This window comes from Odocoileus virginianus, unplaced genomic scaffold (assembly GCF_023699985.2).
Source record: "Odocoileus virginianus isolate 20LAN1187 ecotype Illinois unplaced genomic scaffold, Ovbor_1.2 Unplaced_Contig_16, whole genome shotgun sequence".
NCBI classification, from domain to species: domain Eukaryota; kingdom Metazoa; phylum Chordata; class Mammalia; order Artiodactyla; family Cervidae; genus Odocoileus; species Odocoileus virginianus.
This window is the reverse complement of record NW_027224333.1, coordinates 1,601,926-1,618,292: the sequence shown is the minus strand read 5'-3', so window position 1 is coordinate 1,618,292 and position 16,367 is coordinate 1,601,926. Positions and strand designations below refer to the sequence as shown.

Below are 16,367 nucleotides of genomic sequence, written 5' to 3'. Positions count from 1 at the left end.
GGTGCCTGAAAAGCAGCAGGTGTCACACTTTTGGCAAGAAGCACCTAGGAGGGCTTGTCAAAACCCGGGTTGCCCCACTCCATCCACAGAGCATGGTGTTCAGCAGATCTGGGGTGGGACCTGCAGTTTGCATTTGTAACAAGCTCCCAGGTGATGCTGAGGCTGACTCAGGGACCCTGCTTTGAGAACCACGGTCTTGAGGCTAGAGGACTGAGTGCACCTGCCACTTAGCTGCCCTCACAGCTCTCTGTGACCTCAGAGAAGTCATTGGATTTAGTTTTGGGCCCATGTGCCAACCTGTTTCCGGCACAGGGCTGGCTTCTGGTCAGGTCTGCAAATCCTTCTTTCTGCCCAGAAGCCACCCTCATCTTGAACCACATATAAACATAAAGGGCTTAGAACATCGTGCTCCTGCTTTAGGGATGCTCTCAAAACACAGGCCACGTCTCTTTCGCTTTCTCTGCCTTCAGCACAACCTCAGGAGACTAGTCTGTCTGCCCGGTGGGCCTGCGGGCCATTTGGGTGCACAGGGTGGGGGTGACGAGGGCTGTATTTCTGCAGCTTGAGGGTCACCCTGCGCCACATGCAGGCTCACCGTGACTTTGACTCCCATTCTTTCATATACTTGCTGGCATGTTCATTTTCCATTTCACGCATTTAGCTTTGGTTGAGTACCTGCTCTCTGCCAGGCATTTTGAATGTCCTTCATGGTTGAGGCCTCTGGCACACTTGAGGATCCTGTGAGGGGTGTGATTCTCTCCTGGGTTTTCTCAAGGTGGGCTCCGCAGCTAGGCGCACAGAGAAGGCAGGTGGCTGGAAGCATCTCTCATGCGTCTAGCACAGTGTTCAGCTACTAATGAGGGAGAGGGTGCCGAGAGAAATGAGCCGGCTCTGTCTTGTTCCAAAACAGCAGACATAGGAAGCAATGCCAGGCATGTGGGTGAATCGGGGTCTTCTTTGAAACAAACATGCATGCTTGCTCAGTTGCTTCAGTTGTGTCCAACTCTGCGACCCCATGGACTTTAGCCCACCAGGCTCCTCTGTCCATGAAACTCTCCAGGCAAGAATACTGGAGTGGGTTGCCACGCACTCCTCCAGGGAATCTTCTGAATCCCTAGGGATCAAACCCAGGTCTCCCGCAATGGCAGGGGGTTCTTTACCACTGAGCCACCTGGAAAGCCCTGCAATAAACATCCTTTCTGTCATCCCTAATCTCATAGGCCAGGGCAGATGATGCAAAGGGCTTCCACATCGGGTTTGTTCCACCTCACTTCCAGATCCCTTATTTGTGCCGTGTGAGGTTGACTCAGTGCAGTCATTCCGCTGTTGGTCAGAGTGAGTTTCTAGAATCTGTGTGACAGTGCTGAGACTGTGTGAAGACGTGGGTGTTTCATCAAGTTCATGGATCTTCCCATGTCCCTCTCCTGCAGAGTCTCGAACATCCAGCAGCAGCTGGCCCAGCTGGAGAGCGAGTCGTGGCCGGGCCTGGCTGAGGCCGACAGGGACCGGCTGCAGCTCGTCAAGGAGAAGGAGGCCCTGCTTCAGGAGCTACAGCTCATCATCCAGCAGAGGCGACCAGCGGAGGACGTGGTGAGACTGGAGGAGGAGCGGCGGCGCCTGGAGGAGGAGATCCAGCGTGCCCGGGCCACGTCCATGCAGGGCGCCACCGAAAGGTGGGCAAGTAGCACTGGAGGAGCGGCTGGCAAAGCCACATTGCACAGCTGCACGTGGTCACTGATTCCTCTGGCAGCTATTGCCTGGTGGAAGGTGGATGGAGCATGCACCTGCCCGTCCTCCAGGGGTGCCAGCTGTGCTCAAGGCTCCAAGACTCCTGGTCCCTGTTCACAAGTGGGAGATGGTCGAGAAGGGGATGGAGGAGGGAAGAAGACTGGGGAACCCATGAGTTAGACTCTGCCTGCTCCTGCTGCAGGTGCCGGGTGCCCCACCCCTGTATTTTCAGGTCGTCGTCCTGACCCACCCCATAGGAAAAAGTAGAGAGAAAACTACCTCCCACATTCGGGAAGTGGCTTTTTTATTTTGTGCTTGATCTTTGAATTCTGTAGATGTTAGAATTTCATATGGTTTTGCCTGGAAGAGGGCTTAAAAACAGGGACTGATTTGTTCCCAGGAATTCCAGTAGATTACCGCATGCTGGGCATTTGTATCCATCTTCTAGTCTAGTCTCCATCCATCTGTTCATCCACGCACACCCATCCTCCCATCTTTAGGCCCATCTTCTTGTCTACTGTTGTCCATCCAAACTGCCTGTTCACTCATCCATCTATCAGCCTGTCCATCCTCCCACCCCTGTATCCATCCGTCCATGCAGCTACCCACCCATTGATTTATCCATCTTTGTATCCACCCATCTATCCACTAATCCATCCATCCATCCATCCACCCACCCATCTAGCCATCCACCTACCCACCCATGTGCTGCACTTCCCCAGAGTATCAGGCGCTGTTCAGGGGGCTGGTGGTACATTTTCAAGCAAAAAACTCACATCTCTGTTATCTTGGTTTTTATGACCTACATGTGCTTTTTAGAATTTAATCATTCAAACCTCAATCAGTTCGGGGGAACTAATAGTTGCATTTCTTGTTAGGAAAATATACTTGCTATCTTTGAAATCCACCAGTGGACTGTTTTTGTACCTATAGGATTCTGCTTCAGGAAAAAAGAAACTGTCTCCTGATGCAGCTGGAAGAAGCCACCCGCCTAACGTCCTATCTCCAGTCCCAGTTACAAAGGTGAGTAACTTGATTATCATATTGTAATGATGTGGTCATGAGCTTCACAATGCCCTTTACCTTGGTTTTCTCTCCCAGAACTTCGATCCTGAAGTGGTTGTAAAGACAGGACAGAAAAGTGGATACGTGATATTTTTTAAGAAGAAGAGCTGCTCATATCATGTATGATCCAAGGACTCTGAGGAGAACCAAGTGGGACTTCAGAATAACAAATCTAAAATCAGATTTGCCCAAGGATTTTGTAGCTCACAGCATCAGAAAGTGTATATATTCATGTACATATATGCACACATACATTTTTATCTCTTTAAGGCACAAATACCTTTAAGATGTGGATGCTCAGTAATAGATCTGGTTTTCAAGTACTTAACTGTATTGGAAAGCATTGTGTTAAGGGCTTTCTGTGTATTATTTTCTCAGTTCCCCTCCTAAGAGTGCCTTGAGGCAGGAACTGTTCTCTTCACAGCACTCCCCACCCATGAAAGTGGGTGGCTCAGAAAGGGCAAAAAGCCCTTGACCAAAAGAGACCTTCAGCTAGTCTTGAGTTTGAGCTGGAACTTAAACTCGGGCAAGAGTCCTGGATGTTAACCTGTGTTCTCTACTGACATGCAGAGAAACAAAGGAAATAGTCACAATCTCAAGGGTGGGGAGTGGGTGTCTTAAACAGCTCACAGGTGGGGTTGATGAGCACGAGGCAGGGTTTTGCTCCTGGAGCATCCCAGAGGCTGGCCTCGGATGGGGTCACGCGGGCTCCAGCCATGGGCTCCAGGCTGCTCTTCTCTTTTCAGCCTTTCTGCCAGCACCCTGACTGTGTCCTCGGGGAGCAGCCGTGGCTCCCTGGCCTCCAGCCGTGGCTCCCTGGCTTCCAGCCGGGGCTCACTGAGCTCTGTCAGTTTCACCGACATCTACGGGCTCCCACAGTACGACAAGCCTGACACCGAGGGCGGCCCGCTCCTGCGCTTTGACCTCGTGCCCTTCGACTCCCTGGGCCGGGATGTGGGCCTGGCGGACACCGTGGGGCCCCCGGGCCTGCACAAGCCGAGGCGCTCCCTGGACACACCACAGTCTCTGGCCTCCCTGTCCTCGCGGTCCTCCCTGTCCTCGCTGTCCCCTCCCAGCTCGCCCCTGGACACGCCCTTCCTCCCGGCCTCGCGAGACTCGCCCCTGGCCCAGCTCGGTGATGGCTTTGAGGTGGCAGGCCTGGGCGCCCTGGACAGGCTGCGGGCTCAGGCCGCCACTGTGGGGGACGAAGACCTGCCGGGTGCTGCAGCCCTGCCGCCGCATGGGTGCCCCGGGGACGGGGAAGGATCTCATGAGCGAGGACCCCAAGTGGCCACGGCTCCCACAGCTGCAGGTACCTACCGATGAGTCCCATGGGTGCCCCGGGCCGGGAGGCAAGGGTCCAAGCTCATTGAGGAAGCGATGTGCAGGGAGGCCAGCTGCTCTGCTGTGGCCTCAGGGGCACTCAGCTTAGAAGGACCCTCGATGGATGGTCCTCGATGACAGATGAGGAAGCCCGCACGCCCACTCTGCCTGCGTGCTTTTGCTTTTGTCTTGTCCCTGGTCCTTGAAATGTCATGGAAACTGACAAAGTAGTCTTTCCCAGTATTTTGCTAGTTTTCAGAATGTTAGTTGTTATAGATAAAGATAAGAACCACATGTTCCTCCACATTGGAAGCCTGATAAAGAAGTACTCGGGCCACAGTGAAGTTCCCAGGGAGTGTGCCCAGATGGAGCATTTCTGAGTGTGCCCACCTCAGACCAGCACAAGAGCTGCTGTCAGGCTACAGCCTCCCCGGAAATCTCTCCTTCCTTTGGCCCTATGACTTCACTCTTTATTCTTTGTTCTTATACTGTCTGTCATGGGGGAAGTGAAAAGGCATACCTGTGAGCATCATTCCTTGCTACCAAGTCAAGGTCTGATGCTGTTCAGATCAGGAAACACGCAGCCATGAGAATTCCATCTGTCTAGTTGCTGTCAGTTCAGCTTGTCAACATGTAGCCCACGTGGGAAACCAGTCTGCTGTTTCAGAGGGTATTCTGGCTGATGGATGGTGCACAAAGCTGAGCCTGGGCTTCAGCCCTCCCTCTCTTGACCCCATGTGCTTTTGTGAGCTAGCCTCCAGTGATTTGAACCCACTTCATTTTTGGAGAAGATCAAAAACCGCCGCCCATTTAATTAACTTCCATTTGCATGGCCAAACTGTTTTCAGACATTCCATTCAGGCAAACAGCAGCTAATTTGTGGAGCACAGTGGATCTCAACCAGGGGTGTTTTTGCCCCCTAGAGGTACTTGGCTATGTCTTAAGACATTTTCAGTTGTCATAGCTGAGGGGCTGGTGGTGGGGGTGGTGGTGGTGGTGGTGGTGGTACTACTGGTGGGTGGAGACCAGCGGCACTGCTCAACATCCTTCAGCCCACAGCACGGTCCCCTCTACAAAGAATGATCCAGCCAAGGTGTCTGTAGTACCAAGACTGAGAAATGCTGGTCCCATACTGTTAAGTGTTTAGTAGCAAAGGAGAGAGAGAAAACGTGAGTACAAACCCAAGGTAGTAGAAATGGCTTCAAACTAGCAGCTTAGACCCAAACCCTGTTCCCTGTCCTGTTGACTCATTAGCTGTGTAACCTCGAGTGCATCTTTGAATGGGGCTAAGTCTCACCTTTGTTGCCCTTAAATGAGGTGATCTTTGTGGACTCTTCCACTCACCACCATTCTGTTATCCATCAGTTCTTCTTTATGTATAACCATGTTGGGCTTCCCTGGTGGCTCAGCGGTAAAGAATCTGCCTGCCAAGCAGGAGACATGGGTTTGATCCCTGGGTCGGGAAGATCCCCTGGAGGAGGAAATAGCAACCCATTCCAGTATTCTTGCCTGGGAAATCCCATGGACAGAGGAGCCTGGTGGGCTACAGTCTGTGGGGTCACAAAAGAGTTGGACACGACTTAGTGACTAAACAACAGCAGTGCTAGTTATTCGGTTCAGTTCAGTTCAGCCGCTCAGTCATGTCTGACTCTTTGCAACCCTGTAGACTGTAGCACGACAGGCTTCCCTGTCCCTGTCAAGTACCATCTGCCAGAGCCTGCTCAAACTCATGTCCATTGAGTCGGTGATGCCATCCAACTATCTCATCCTCTGTTGTCCCCTTCTCCTCCCACCTTCAATCTTTCCCAGCATCAGGGTCTTTTCAGATGAGTCAGTTCTTCAAATCAGGTGGCCAAAGTACTGGAGCTTCAGCTTCAGCATCAGTCCTTCCAATGAATATTCAGGACTGATATATATATATATATATAGATAGATAGATATAGATATAGATATAGATATACTTGTAACATTTATGTGTTTAACCAGAGATGTAGTATATTCTTAGGCAGTCCTGGAGCTTTTTGGCATCTCTTATTTCGGTGTCTTCCCCTCTGTTTGCAAAGACACCTTTCATATTCCCATATACGTCGTTTCTGTAATTCACATGTCCAGAGGAACTTTATTCACTTTGTTCTTCATTATAATCACAGGTTCAGTGTTCCATGTTTATTCCTGTGATTCAAAAAAGAAAATACAAATAAGGACTAAGTTGTGCATCTGTTGTTGCTTGGGCTTACTTTTCTCAGTGTTCCCCGCCTACTTCCGGTGGCACAGTGATCCCTGGGTTGGGAAGATCCGCGGGAGTAGGAAATGGCAACCCCCTCCAGTATTCTTGCCTGGATAATTCCATGGAAAGAGGAGCCTGATGGAATGCAGTCCATGGGGTTTGCATGTGTCCAAAGAGTTGGACCTACCCACACACCCATCAACGTTTCTTTAAAGGTTGAGTGTCAGTCTGTGTATGCAGAAAGTCCATACAAGGCCAAACACCCCCTTTGGTCCAGGATAAAGATAGGGTGGGAAAGAGAAGAGCTGACTTAATTTCTGATCCTGACTTGCTTTTCTTTTCCGCTTTGTGATGGATGTTATGATGCTTCACAATTCTTAGACCAAGGGCTTTGCTTCTGGCGTGGTCAGATACTGCCATCTGGTGGTGTATTCGTACATGACACTCTGAGTAGAATTATTCAGATTACAAATTACTTAAATTATAAGCACTTCACAGGTGGCGCTAGTGGTAAAGACCCCGCCTGCCAATGCAGGAGACTGTAGAGACACAGGTTCGATCCCTGGGTCGGGAAGATCCCCTTGGAGGAGGGCATGGAAACCCACTCCAGTATTCTTGCCTGGAGAATCCCATGGACAGAGGAGCCTGGCAGGCTACAGTCCATAGGGTCACACAGAGTCAGACATGACTGAAGCAATTTAGCACACACTCCAATTACAAATACCCCTTACAAACTAGAAGTATTTGACTCCATGAATGGATCCTGATGGGTGCTCCATGAGGGGCTGGGTTGGGTAAGCAGCCTGAGGCATGGACAATGGGTGAGTCCTGGCCTCCCTTGATCTTTGGGAATGCCCAAGCCTAGAGTCATCGGCAGCTTCATAAAGTTGGTGAGGATCTCAATACTCATTATATTAACTCCGCCCCTCATTTATGATGCCCGAGGTCACGTAGTTCCCTGTAGTCTCCAGTCTAATAAGAGTACGTGTTTAAGTTTGACTCAAGCAACCTTTAACAAGATAAAATTTTAGTAACACAAAATTCACAATCACCCATTGGGTTTTAAATCAGTGTGAGGAGACCGAAGGTGGGACAGGGGAGGAGGAAAATAAATGGTCATCTTCAACAGTTTTTACATGTTTAGTACAGTTTTATCTTCCCCAAATTTTAAAAGTCAGATGTGTCATGATTTTGAAATCCATTCCTATTTTCATTCCCACTGGTATTTGCTAATATAAATCCATAAATATTTTTACTTTATTCATCTATTTATTGATGTTTTTATTACATTCTTTATCCTGTTTAAAATTGTTGGCTTAACTTCTACAGTGCTTTCACTTTCTGCTTTTTTATCTCTTTTTTCATGCGGCTCGACAGAAACGTTCACTGTAAGTCACTTTGGACTTGCCTTTGCCTTGCTGGTCAGGCTGTGTCACATCTTTATTCAGTGAATCAATGTATTTAGGATGGTCAAGGCGTGGTCAGGAAGGGCATAGCTCGTAGCTGTCCTTTAAAGTAGCTCAACAGTTACTCTTGTTATTGTCATTTCAATGGTATTCATCTGGCTATGAAAGTGGTGTAAGAACTTTCTTAAAAGCTTGAAGTATTTTTTTCCTCCTTTCATTTCCCCCTAGACTTTAATGCTTCCATTATTTTAGTATGTTAACTGGCAGCTTTGCCCACAATGTGATTTTCCTTATACTTTCTTACTTTTTGTCAAATGGTATTGTTGTCCTTAGGTCTCAGTGTCTGTCAGTCTGTGTTTCATGATGAAAAGTTCAGGGGCTTTAAAAATAAATGTGAAGAAGATTGTTTATTCCTTACTTCATTGGCTGCTCCCCACTGTCCCATCATTGAAGCCCGAGAGCAGATGGTTGGGATGTGTAGTGTGGGGTCTGCCATGTGCTTTTTTCTCACTCAGGGCAAAGGACGACTGTACTTCCTTCTTCTGTCAACTCCTGCATCCGGTTGCTCCATGAATGCACCAAGCTTGTGATCACTGAGGATTAAGCCTTTCATTTCCTTTCTCTCTTCGTCCATCTTCATCACAATGAGAGAGAAATTTTGTCAGAGTCATGTTACCAGGTTGCCTGGAATTTGACTGGATTGTTTCATGGTGTTGCTTCCTTAAAGATGTGTAAGGCCAAGTGGCAGAACTGGGAATGGAAGTAGTGAGCAGCTGTGTTTGCTGGGGTTCAACCCAGCAAGCTGAGGGCTTCCATCTGCAGTTCAGACCTGGGGGCTTTGGTTTCTTCCATGGGGCTGGGATGATGAGCAGAGCTGGACTTGAGATTAGTGATCTATGATGTGTGAGTCGGTACCTCCAGCCACCCTGGGACCGAGTCAGTTTTTGCCTCTGACTGAGGTGGAGCCGGCGGCCCGTAAGATGGGTGCTACACACCTTTGGGAGGTCAGCTTTTATCTGCAGTTAACATCATGAGACCAAAGCCACAGACACCCACATCTGTTTTGTACCCCACTGAATGTGTTTGGGTTTAATTGTTCTGTGAATTAATAATTTGATTGAAAAGAGAGTTGGTCATTGGTGGACTGAGGGAATGCACTAAGCTTATGATCACTGAGGATTAAGCCTTTCATTTCCTTTCTCTCTTCGTCTGTCTTCATCACAATGAGAGAGAAATTTTGTTGAGAAATTCCAAATTTTGTTGAGAAATTCCCTCAACTTAGGGATGCACAGATGTCTAAAATTTCAATTTCTAGAGCTTAGATGCCTGAAGAAAAGTAGAGAGGCCAGAGGGACCTGTGTGATTGATAAGAGGCATTGTGATGTCAGAGTGAGGCTCAGTTGGGGCGTCATGGTTTAAGGCTGTGTTCTAACCACGTGTGTCTCTCTCGAAAGCATGGAAGCTCTTGTGTCCATTGTCACATTCAGCAGAGGGCACTTGGTGCTATGAGGGAAGGAGTAGAAGGATTTGACGAAATGGTAAAGGGGAGAATGTCAGTGGCTCTTGGTTAAAGTAGGTCTGACACAAAAGTAAAGCTGCTCAGTAACGAGACTGTCTAATCCCAGGAGAACCTTCTGGAAGCCAGTCTGTACTTAGGACTGCTGAGGAGGATGCTGCAGTCAGAGAGAAAAAGGGGCCATGGAGACAATGACAGAGGCCGAGTCTGGGTTGCATCTGTATATCCTCTGACTTGAAAGTCACTGCGTTTTGTTAGGGGTGATTTTGATGATTTTTTTTAAAAATTCTGTTTTCCGATCGTGAAGCAGTGTAGTCCACATTTTTTGTATGAAGTGTGAATACCAGGCAGCATCAAAGAGGAAACACTGACCCTCCCAACTCTCAGAGAACTTGCTGTCCTTCATGCCTGAGTGATCTCTCTCCCCCTATACTCTCTCAGAGTGCCACCATGCCCAGGGCCTTCCCACCACCTTCTGTCCTGTGTGCTCATTAAAGAGGTGAAAGGAGATTTATGGTCATTTAAAGAGCTTTTAAAGAAGTAGCTGGAAGCCCGTATCTTCCAGTTTTCATTATCAGAAGGTTCTCTAGCAGACTGTGGTTAAGCACACATCTGTGCGCATGCTGGCCTGTCTCTGCCGCTTTGTGCCTTTGTCTGTGCTGTGACCTGGCCTCCTGCACTGTCACCTCCTGAGCCCTGCCATGTCTCTTGCTTACAGCAGTGACCCTTCGAGAAGACAGCGCCCAGAGGCTGGAGCAGAGACCGTGCCACATGTCCACCTCCCGGTCTGATTACTCCCTGGCCAGCGACAGCGGTGTGTTTGAACCTCCCAACAAAAGGTTAGAAGCTGACCTTCTCCCCTCCCTGGGCTCACTTCCCAAAAGACAGCCCTGCCCATACCTATCTGGCTTGACACTGTGTGTGTCTGTGGGTGCAGCTCTTCTACTTTCTCTCCACCCAGGAGGGGGCTCTTAGCATTCCCAGGGAACCCCTCTGCTCCTAGTTGGTGTCTGGGGACTGGCCTGGCTCCCTGTTTCTAGGACTACTGCTCTCTCTCCAGCCCTGGGTGGGGGGCAGTGAAAGGAACAAGCCCAGTAGAGCTGGAAAAGGAGAATCAGTGTGCAAGAGACACCTGCTTTTTTCTAGAAAAGATATTTACTTGAAATGGATGCCCATGCCTTTCCATCCCTCCCACTTTCCTCAGCTCAAGGAATCACTTTGCAAGGGCAGAACGATTCTGGGCTTTATTTTGTTTGAGACCTTTGATATCATTTATTTTGCCTCGGGTATCTGTACACATTCATTTATTGTGTAGCGTTTTAAAGGACATGTTTTTGAACTTTGTCCTAAACATCACATGTGGTCTTCAGAGGTATGCAGTTATTTTCTCAGAAATACCACTTGGTCGGCAGGCACCCTGGGCGATGGCGTCATGGATCCTGGGGACCTGCCATGCCCTTTCATTCACTTTAGAACATTTATTCCGGTCCCCACTTAATAAAGCCCCTCTCACTAAGAAGCACTCCTAGCGGGAGTTTCTGCTGAGCCTGCAGTAACCACGTCCTATTGGAGTAATGGGTCCTTTTCTGATTGTGTTCAGGAGTGAGGATGCTGACGAGCCTGTTCGTGGAGATGCTTGCAGTAACGAGGGGCCCCAGATCTATGTTGGCTTTCTGTGAGTACAGAAAACTCTTTCCCTGTGAATCGTGAAGATGATGGGTAAATTGGGGCCCACCTACCAACTCAGAGCTACGCCCACAGGCCCGGAGGGATGAAGGGACCTGTGTAAGCAGCTCCATTGCTGTCCTCTGACACCAAGTCAGAGCTGGGGACTGTCACCCTGTGGAGCCCAGGGAGATGGGTGCTTTGCAACACGAAGTGTTTGAGATTCTAGTTACACTTTCTTTTTTTTTTTAATTTTTATTTATTTGACTACAACAGGTCTTCATTGTGGATGCAGCTTCTTTAGTTGTGGCATGCAACTTCTTGGTTGCAGCATGTGGAATCTAGTTCCCTGACCAGGGATTGAACTCCAGGCCCCCTGCATTGAGAGCATGGAGTCTTAGCCACTGGACCACCAGGGAAGTCCCCTAGTTGCAGTTTCTATCAAGACGATAACCAGCAGTGCTCAGAGGAGCAAGGCAGGATGTTTACATCCCAGCAGCTTTCTTTTGCTCACTCTTTTCATCCTAGCCGAGTGTTTCTCAGTGTTGGCGCTCATGACCTTGGCACTGGGTCCTTGGTTGGGGGCCATCCTGTGCACTCTGGAGTGTTCAGTGGCAGCAAGATCCAGTGCCCCCCCCACCTCCACTTGATGTGACAATAAGAAATGTTCCCAGACTTCGCACTGGTCTCCTGGGAGTGGGGTGGGGGCCACTGCAGTAGTTGCACCAGAAGGATTTGTCCACCTCAGAGAGTTTGCAGTCTGCGAACTCGTGTTTTATTTTCCAGGCTTGACAGGGCCAATGAGTGTCTCCTTGTGAACGTGCTCCAACTGAAGAACTTTGCTGGGCTGATGGTAAAGGAAGACTGCAGAATGTAAGCTCCCCCAGGCCCTCCTCCACACCGCACCGCTGGCTGACCTGTACTGCTTGACTGTTTGGGCAGGGGAAAAGACTGTTTTAGAACCTGAATTCAGAATAAAATGCCAGGGCATGTCTGTCTGAAATAGAAAAGATTGTAAGTTTTAAGAAGAGGCTGGTTTATTATTGGAAGCAGGTGGCATTCAGGGAGCCAGCCTGGTTATGTGTGTGGCCATGATGAGAAAGGGCTGTGTGCCCTTCATCAGCAGCCTTTGAGCTTAAGATGTCCCTCCTGGTCACAAGGCTTAGTGGTGACACAGCCGTACTCAGCTCTTGAGACCAGATGAGGTGCCGGAACCGGGAGAAGAAAATTTGAGTTTTCCATAGCGGGAAGATGGGTGCCCGATGGGTGGGAGGGGGAGTCCCACTTACCCAGGTGGGTGGGCGCCCTCCCCTTCCGTGAGTCATGTTTGTAGAATGGCCTCGCAAAGCCCTTGGAAGCAGCCTGGTTTTTGGTGGCTGAGGGTTTGCGGCATCCACTGATGCTTGAGCGTCTCCTGGGTGCTGGCTTCCATGCCGGAGGTGAACAGGGCAGGGAGCACAGCCTGGTGCGGCAGGCATAGCTTGGGGAGGGAGCCAAGGGGCCATGGAGAGATTGTCCAGATTTTTTCCCACAAAGATGGTGAAAGCAAAATGTCCATTTGAGTCCCTCTCAAGTCCTAACCACTGACCTGGAAGTCTTCCCTTTGTGACTGGGTTTTCTCCCCCTGATCTCCAGGGGCATGTAAGTTCTTTGGCCTTACTCTTAGTTGACAAAAAGAATCTTCTCCAAAAGACAGTAGAACTCTGCATATGGGCAGTGAAACAAGGTGGCGTATCTGCATGCTTCTGTGGTCCACAAGTGTCCCATGCAGCTGTGTCAGTAAATGCTGCCTCCATCTGCTTTTTTCCTCCCTCTCTCGGTTGCAGACACATCCGTGTCTATCTGCCTCCGCTTGACTCCAGCACACCAAATACTTACTGCTCGAAGGCTCTGGAATTGCAAGCCCCCCTGGTATTTAATGAAGTGTTCAGAATCCCTGTGCATTCAAGCATGGTGACGTTGAAGTCTCTTCAGTTATACGTGTGCTCCGTGAACCCACAACTGCAGGAGGAACTGCTGGTACGGCCCATCCCTGCCTCCTCCTCTTCCCTCCCTGCCTGCCTGAGTCCCGTGGTGGGGCGCTGATAAATTGTCCTGCTGTCAAAGGATCTCTGTCGTAGGGAGGAGAAAAAGCAGTGATAAAACCCCTTATCTTGTCAACTGTTTTGTACTTGTGTATTATCTCAACGAATACTTGTAAAACGTCTGAGTAACCGCTTCTGAAGTATCCCCATCTTCAGTCACAGGAACTAATAAATAGGTCTGATAACCTTGGCAGATAGAACTATAGGATGGTCAGTTATATTTGAATTTCAAATAAACTATGGATCCCTTTTAGTATAAGTATGTCCTGTGTAATATTTGGGACAGAATTGATATTTTTTAAACAAATCTGCTGTTTATTTGAAATGACAGTTCACCCAGATGCGCATTATTTTATCTGGCAACCTTGGAACCGGGTGGGTCAGCTATCCATCTTTACCTAGGCAGCCAGGGCAGGGCTTAGAAACCAGGCTTCTCTCTTTCCAAGGTTGGAATTTTCCCCCTTAGTCCCACTCCCTCAGTGTCAGAATTAGAGAAGAGTTCCACCAACCTTTTTTTCAAAAATTCCTGTGAGAATCACCGGCTCTTCTAAGTGGCATACCCTGAGCCTGACCCACCACTTCACGTTGTCCATTCTCTGCCCTACTTCCCCTTCTAGCACTTTCTGATTGAGCTGAACCTGCAAGCAAGGAGCTGCCCCCATTAGATCCTTTGTGATGACCTTCATTTCACTGCAGCCTTTTTAGGCTTCCCTGGTGGTGCTAGTGATAAAGAATCTGCCTGCTAATGCAGGAGACTTAAAGAAACATGGGTTCAATACCTGGGTCAGAAAGATCCCCTGGAGAAGGAAATGGCAACCCACTCTAGTATTCTTGCCTGGAAATCCCGTGGACAGAGGAGCCTGGAGGGCTACAGTCCATAGGGTCACAAAGGGCCAGACACAACTGAAGTGATGTAGCATGCATGCATGCAGCCTTTGAATAGCAGTGAAAAATTGTGTGGCCTTTGTGGTTAACATTAAAGGGTGACTTTATTTGATGCTCGTCGTTTGTTAAGATGCAGTCATTCAGGACATGTTGTGCTTTTTTTTTTCCCTTAAACACATTGCAGGGCATTGCTCAGATTAACCTGACTGATTACGATTCAAGCGAGATGCAGCTGCGATGGTACTCAGTCCAGGTGTTCACTGGCCCCGAGCCACCCCGGCGGGAGGAGGAGCGGCCAGGAGACTGTGCTGCCCGGGACCTGACACTGGCTGCTTGTGGGAAGACAGTAGGTGGCCGGGCTTTGAGACAGGCTCTTCTGGTGACATTGTTTCTAAGAAACAGCTATGTAAATATGGACTTCCCTGGTGGTTCAGACAGTAAAGAATCTGCCTGCAATGCAGGAGACCTGAGTTCAATCCCTGGGTCAGGAAGCTCCCTAGAGGAGAGCATGCCAACCCCCTCCAGTATTCTTGCCTGGAGAATCCCACAGACAGAGGAGTCTGGTGGGCTCTCCAGTCCATGCAGTCGCAAACAGTCGTACATGACTGAGGGGCTAGCACTTTAATAACAGAGTTTGGGGTGATAGGAATAGTAGTTTTAGAACACAGTGGCCATGAAGAAGCGGGGTTTCAAGAGAAGTAATAAAAATGGACTATAGTGATGCTTGGGCTTCCCCGATGGCTTGGCAGTAAAGAATTCGTCTGCAATGCAAGAGACGTGGATTCAGTCTCTGGGTTGGGAAGATCCCCTGGAGAAGGAAATGGCAACCCACTCCAGTAGTCTTGCCTGGAGAATCCCATGGACAGAGGAGCCTGGTGGGCTACAGTCCATGGGGTCACAAAGAGTCGGACACAACTGAAGTGACTTAGCACACACACACCCAGCCAGCCAGGGCAGGAGGGTGCTCCTGCAGGCATTCCGTTTGACCACTACACACCACTGGCCTCAGCTGCTTCTCAGCTATATCCCTTTTGTCCTGCAGGATGCAGTGACTGTGCTACTGGCGAGAACCACAGCGCAACTGCAGGCAGTAGAAAGAGAGCTGGCCGAGGAGCGCGTGAAGCTGGAGTACACGGGGGAGGAGATCCTGGAGATGGAGCGCAAAGAGGAGCAGGCCGAGGCTGTGTCTGAGAGGTGAGCGCGGCCGGCAGCCCCTGAGAAAGATGCAGTGCATCTTCCTGGAGTGAAGCAGCTACAGTGTTAGTTTCTGTAGAATATGCTGGGCGACTCTTGGATACCTTTGCGCAGAAGTTGGGATTCTCACGAGGGGGTTGTATGTATGTATGTCTTCATGAAGGCCATACTTTGACTCTAGCTGTAGGCACAGGCTTTTCACCTTTCCTCCTGTTCCTGAATTTTCTTAAACTGGGGGGACTGTTGAAGGCTCCCTCTGCCCAGACTGGATATAATAGGCCTTTAAAATTTTGGGTTTTTTTCTTCATTAACTGCTTTATTGGGATACAATCTCCCTGCCAGGGCTTCCCTGGTGGCTCAGACGGTAAAGAATCTGCCAGCAATGCAAGGGACCCAGGTTCATTCCCTAGGTCAGGAAGATTCCCTGGAGAAGAAAATGGCTACCCACTCCAGTATTCTTGCTTGAAGAATCCCCATGGACAGAGGAGCCTGGTGGGCTACAGTCCATAGGGTCTCAAACAGTCAGACATGATTAAGCGACTTTGACTTTCATATTTCAATTTCCCTACCATACAGTTCACCCCTTTAAGTGCACAGTTCAGTGGATTTTAATACAGGCACACAATTATGCCCCCAAAGCCACAGGCAAGTTTAGAGCATTTTCATCCTGCCAAAAGGAAACCCCATCCCCATAAGCAGTCCACCCAGCCCTCTCAGCCCCTGGCCACTGCCCATCTCCATGCCATCTCCAAGGATTTGCTTGTTCTGGGCATTTCATGTAAATAGAATCATGCGATGCCCCTTTACGTCTTACCCAGAGCTGCCTGTGGGCGAATGCTTGACTAGGGCAGATGTGTCTGCAATAGAGGAGTCACTCACAGGAGCGGCACCATGAGTGTATAGCTTTCTGGCAGAGCCTTTCTGGAGGCACTTTCATGTTGCTTTACTTCCACGTTTTTATATAAAGAGCATCATGTTTCCAAAGCTTGCTACTTCTTCCTAATAGCTTTCTCAGGGTTTATTTTCAAAAGGAGTTTATTTTTGGGAGGGAAAGTGCATGGCAGAGGGGTGGGTTCAGGGATGGGCAGGAAGCTAAGAGGACTCAGAGAGGTGGTCCCAGGGTCCTGGCATCTTCAGCGACTGCAATTGGGCGAGACGGACAGACCCTCTAGATGAAAGGCCTCATAGCACTCACTCTCTTCCCTGGAGAACCTAGTGCCTTTCACTTTATGAGAAAAGTGCCCATCTTTAGTCATCAGAAGCAATATTGAGCA

General features: G+C 49.3%; 1 protein-coding gene across 4 annotated transcripts in view; it reads left to right on the top strand.

The window, feature by feature from the left end:
• WWC3 (WWC family member 3) overlaps positions 1–16,367 on the top strand; it is a 108,709-nt gene that overhangs the window by 80,316 nt on the left and 12,026 nt on the right. For all 4 annotated transcript variants that reach the window (XM_070464128.1, XM_070464127.1, XM_070464129.1 and 1 more), the window contains 9 exons: positions 1,431–1,673; positions 2,662–2,751; positions 3,540–4,105; positions 9,984–10,104; positions 10,866–10,940; positions 11,717–11,803; positions 12,757–12,949; positions 14,084–14,245; positions 14,942–15,093. In XM_070464128.1, coding sequence (XP_070320229.1) covers positions 1,431–1,673; positions 2,662–2,751; positions 3,540–4,105; positions 9,984–10,104; positions 10,866–10,940; positions 11,717–11,803; positions 12,757–12,949; positions 14,084–14,245; positions 14,942–15,093 — 1,689 coding nt within the window. The remainder of the gene's footprint in view (positions 1–1,430; positions 1,674–2,661; positions 2,752–3,539; positions 4,106–9,983; positions 10,105–10,865; positions 10,941–11,716; positions 11,804–12,756; positions 12,950–14,083; positions 14,246–14,941; positions 15,094–16,367) is intronic.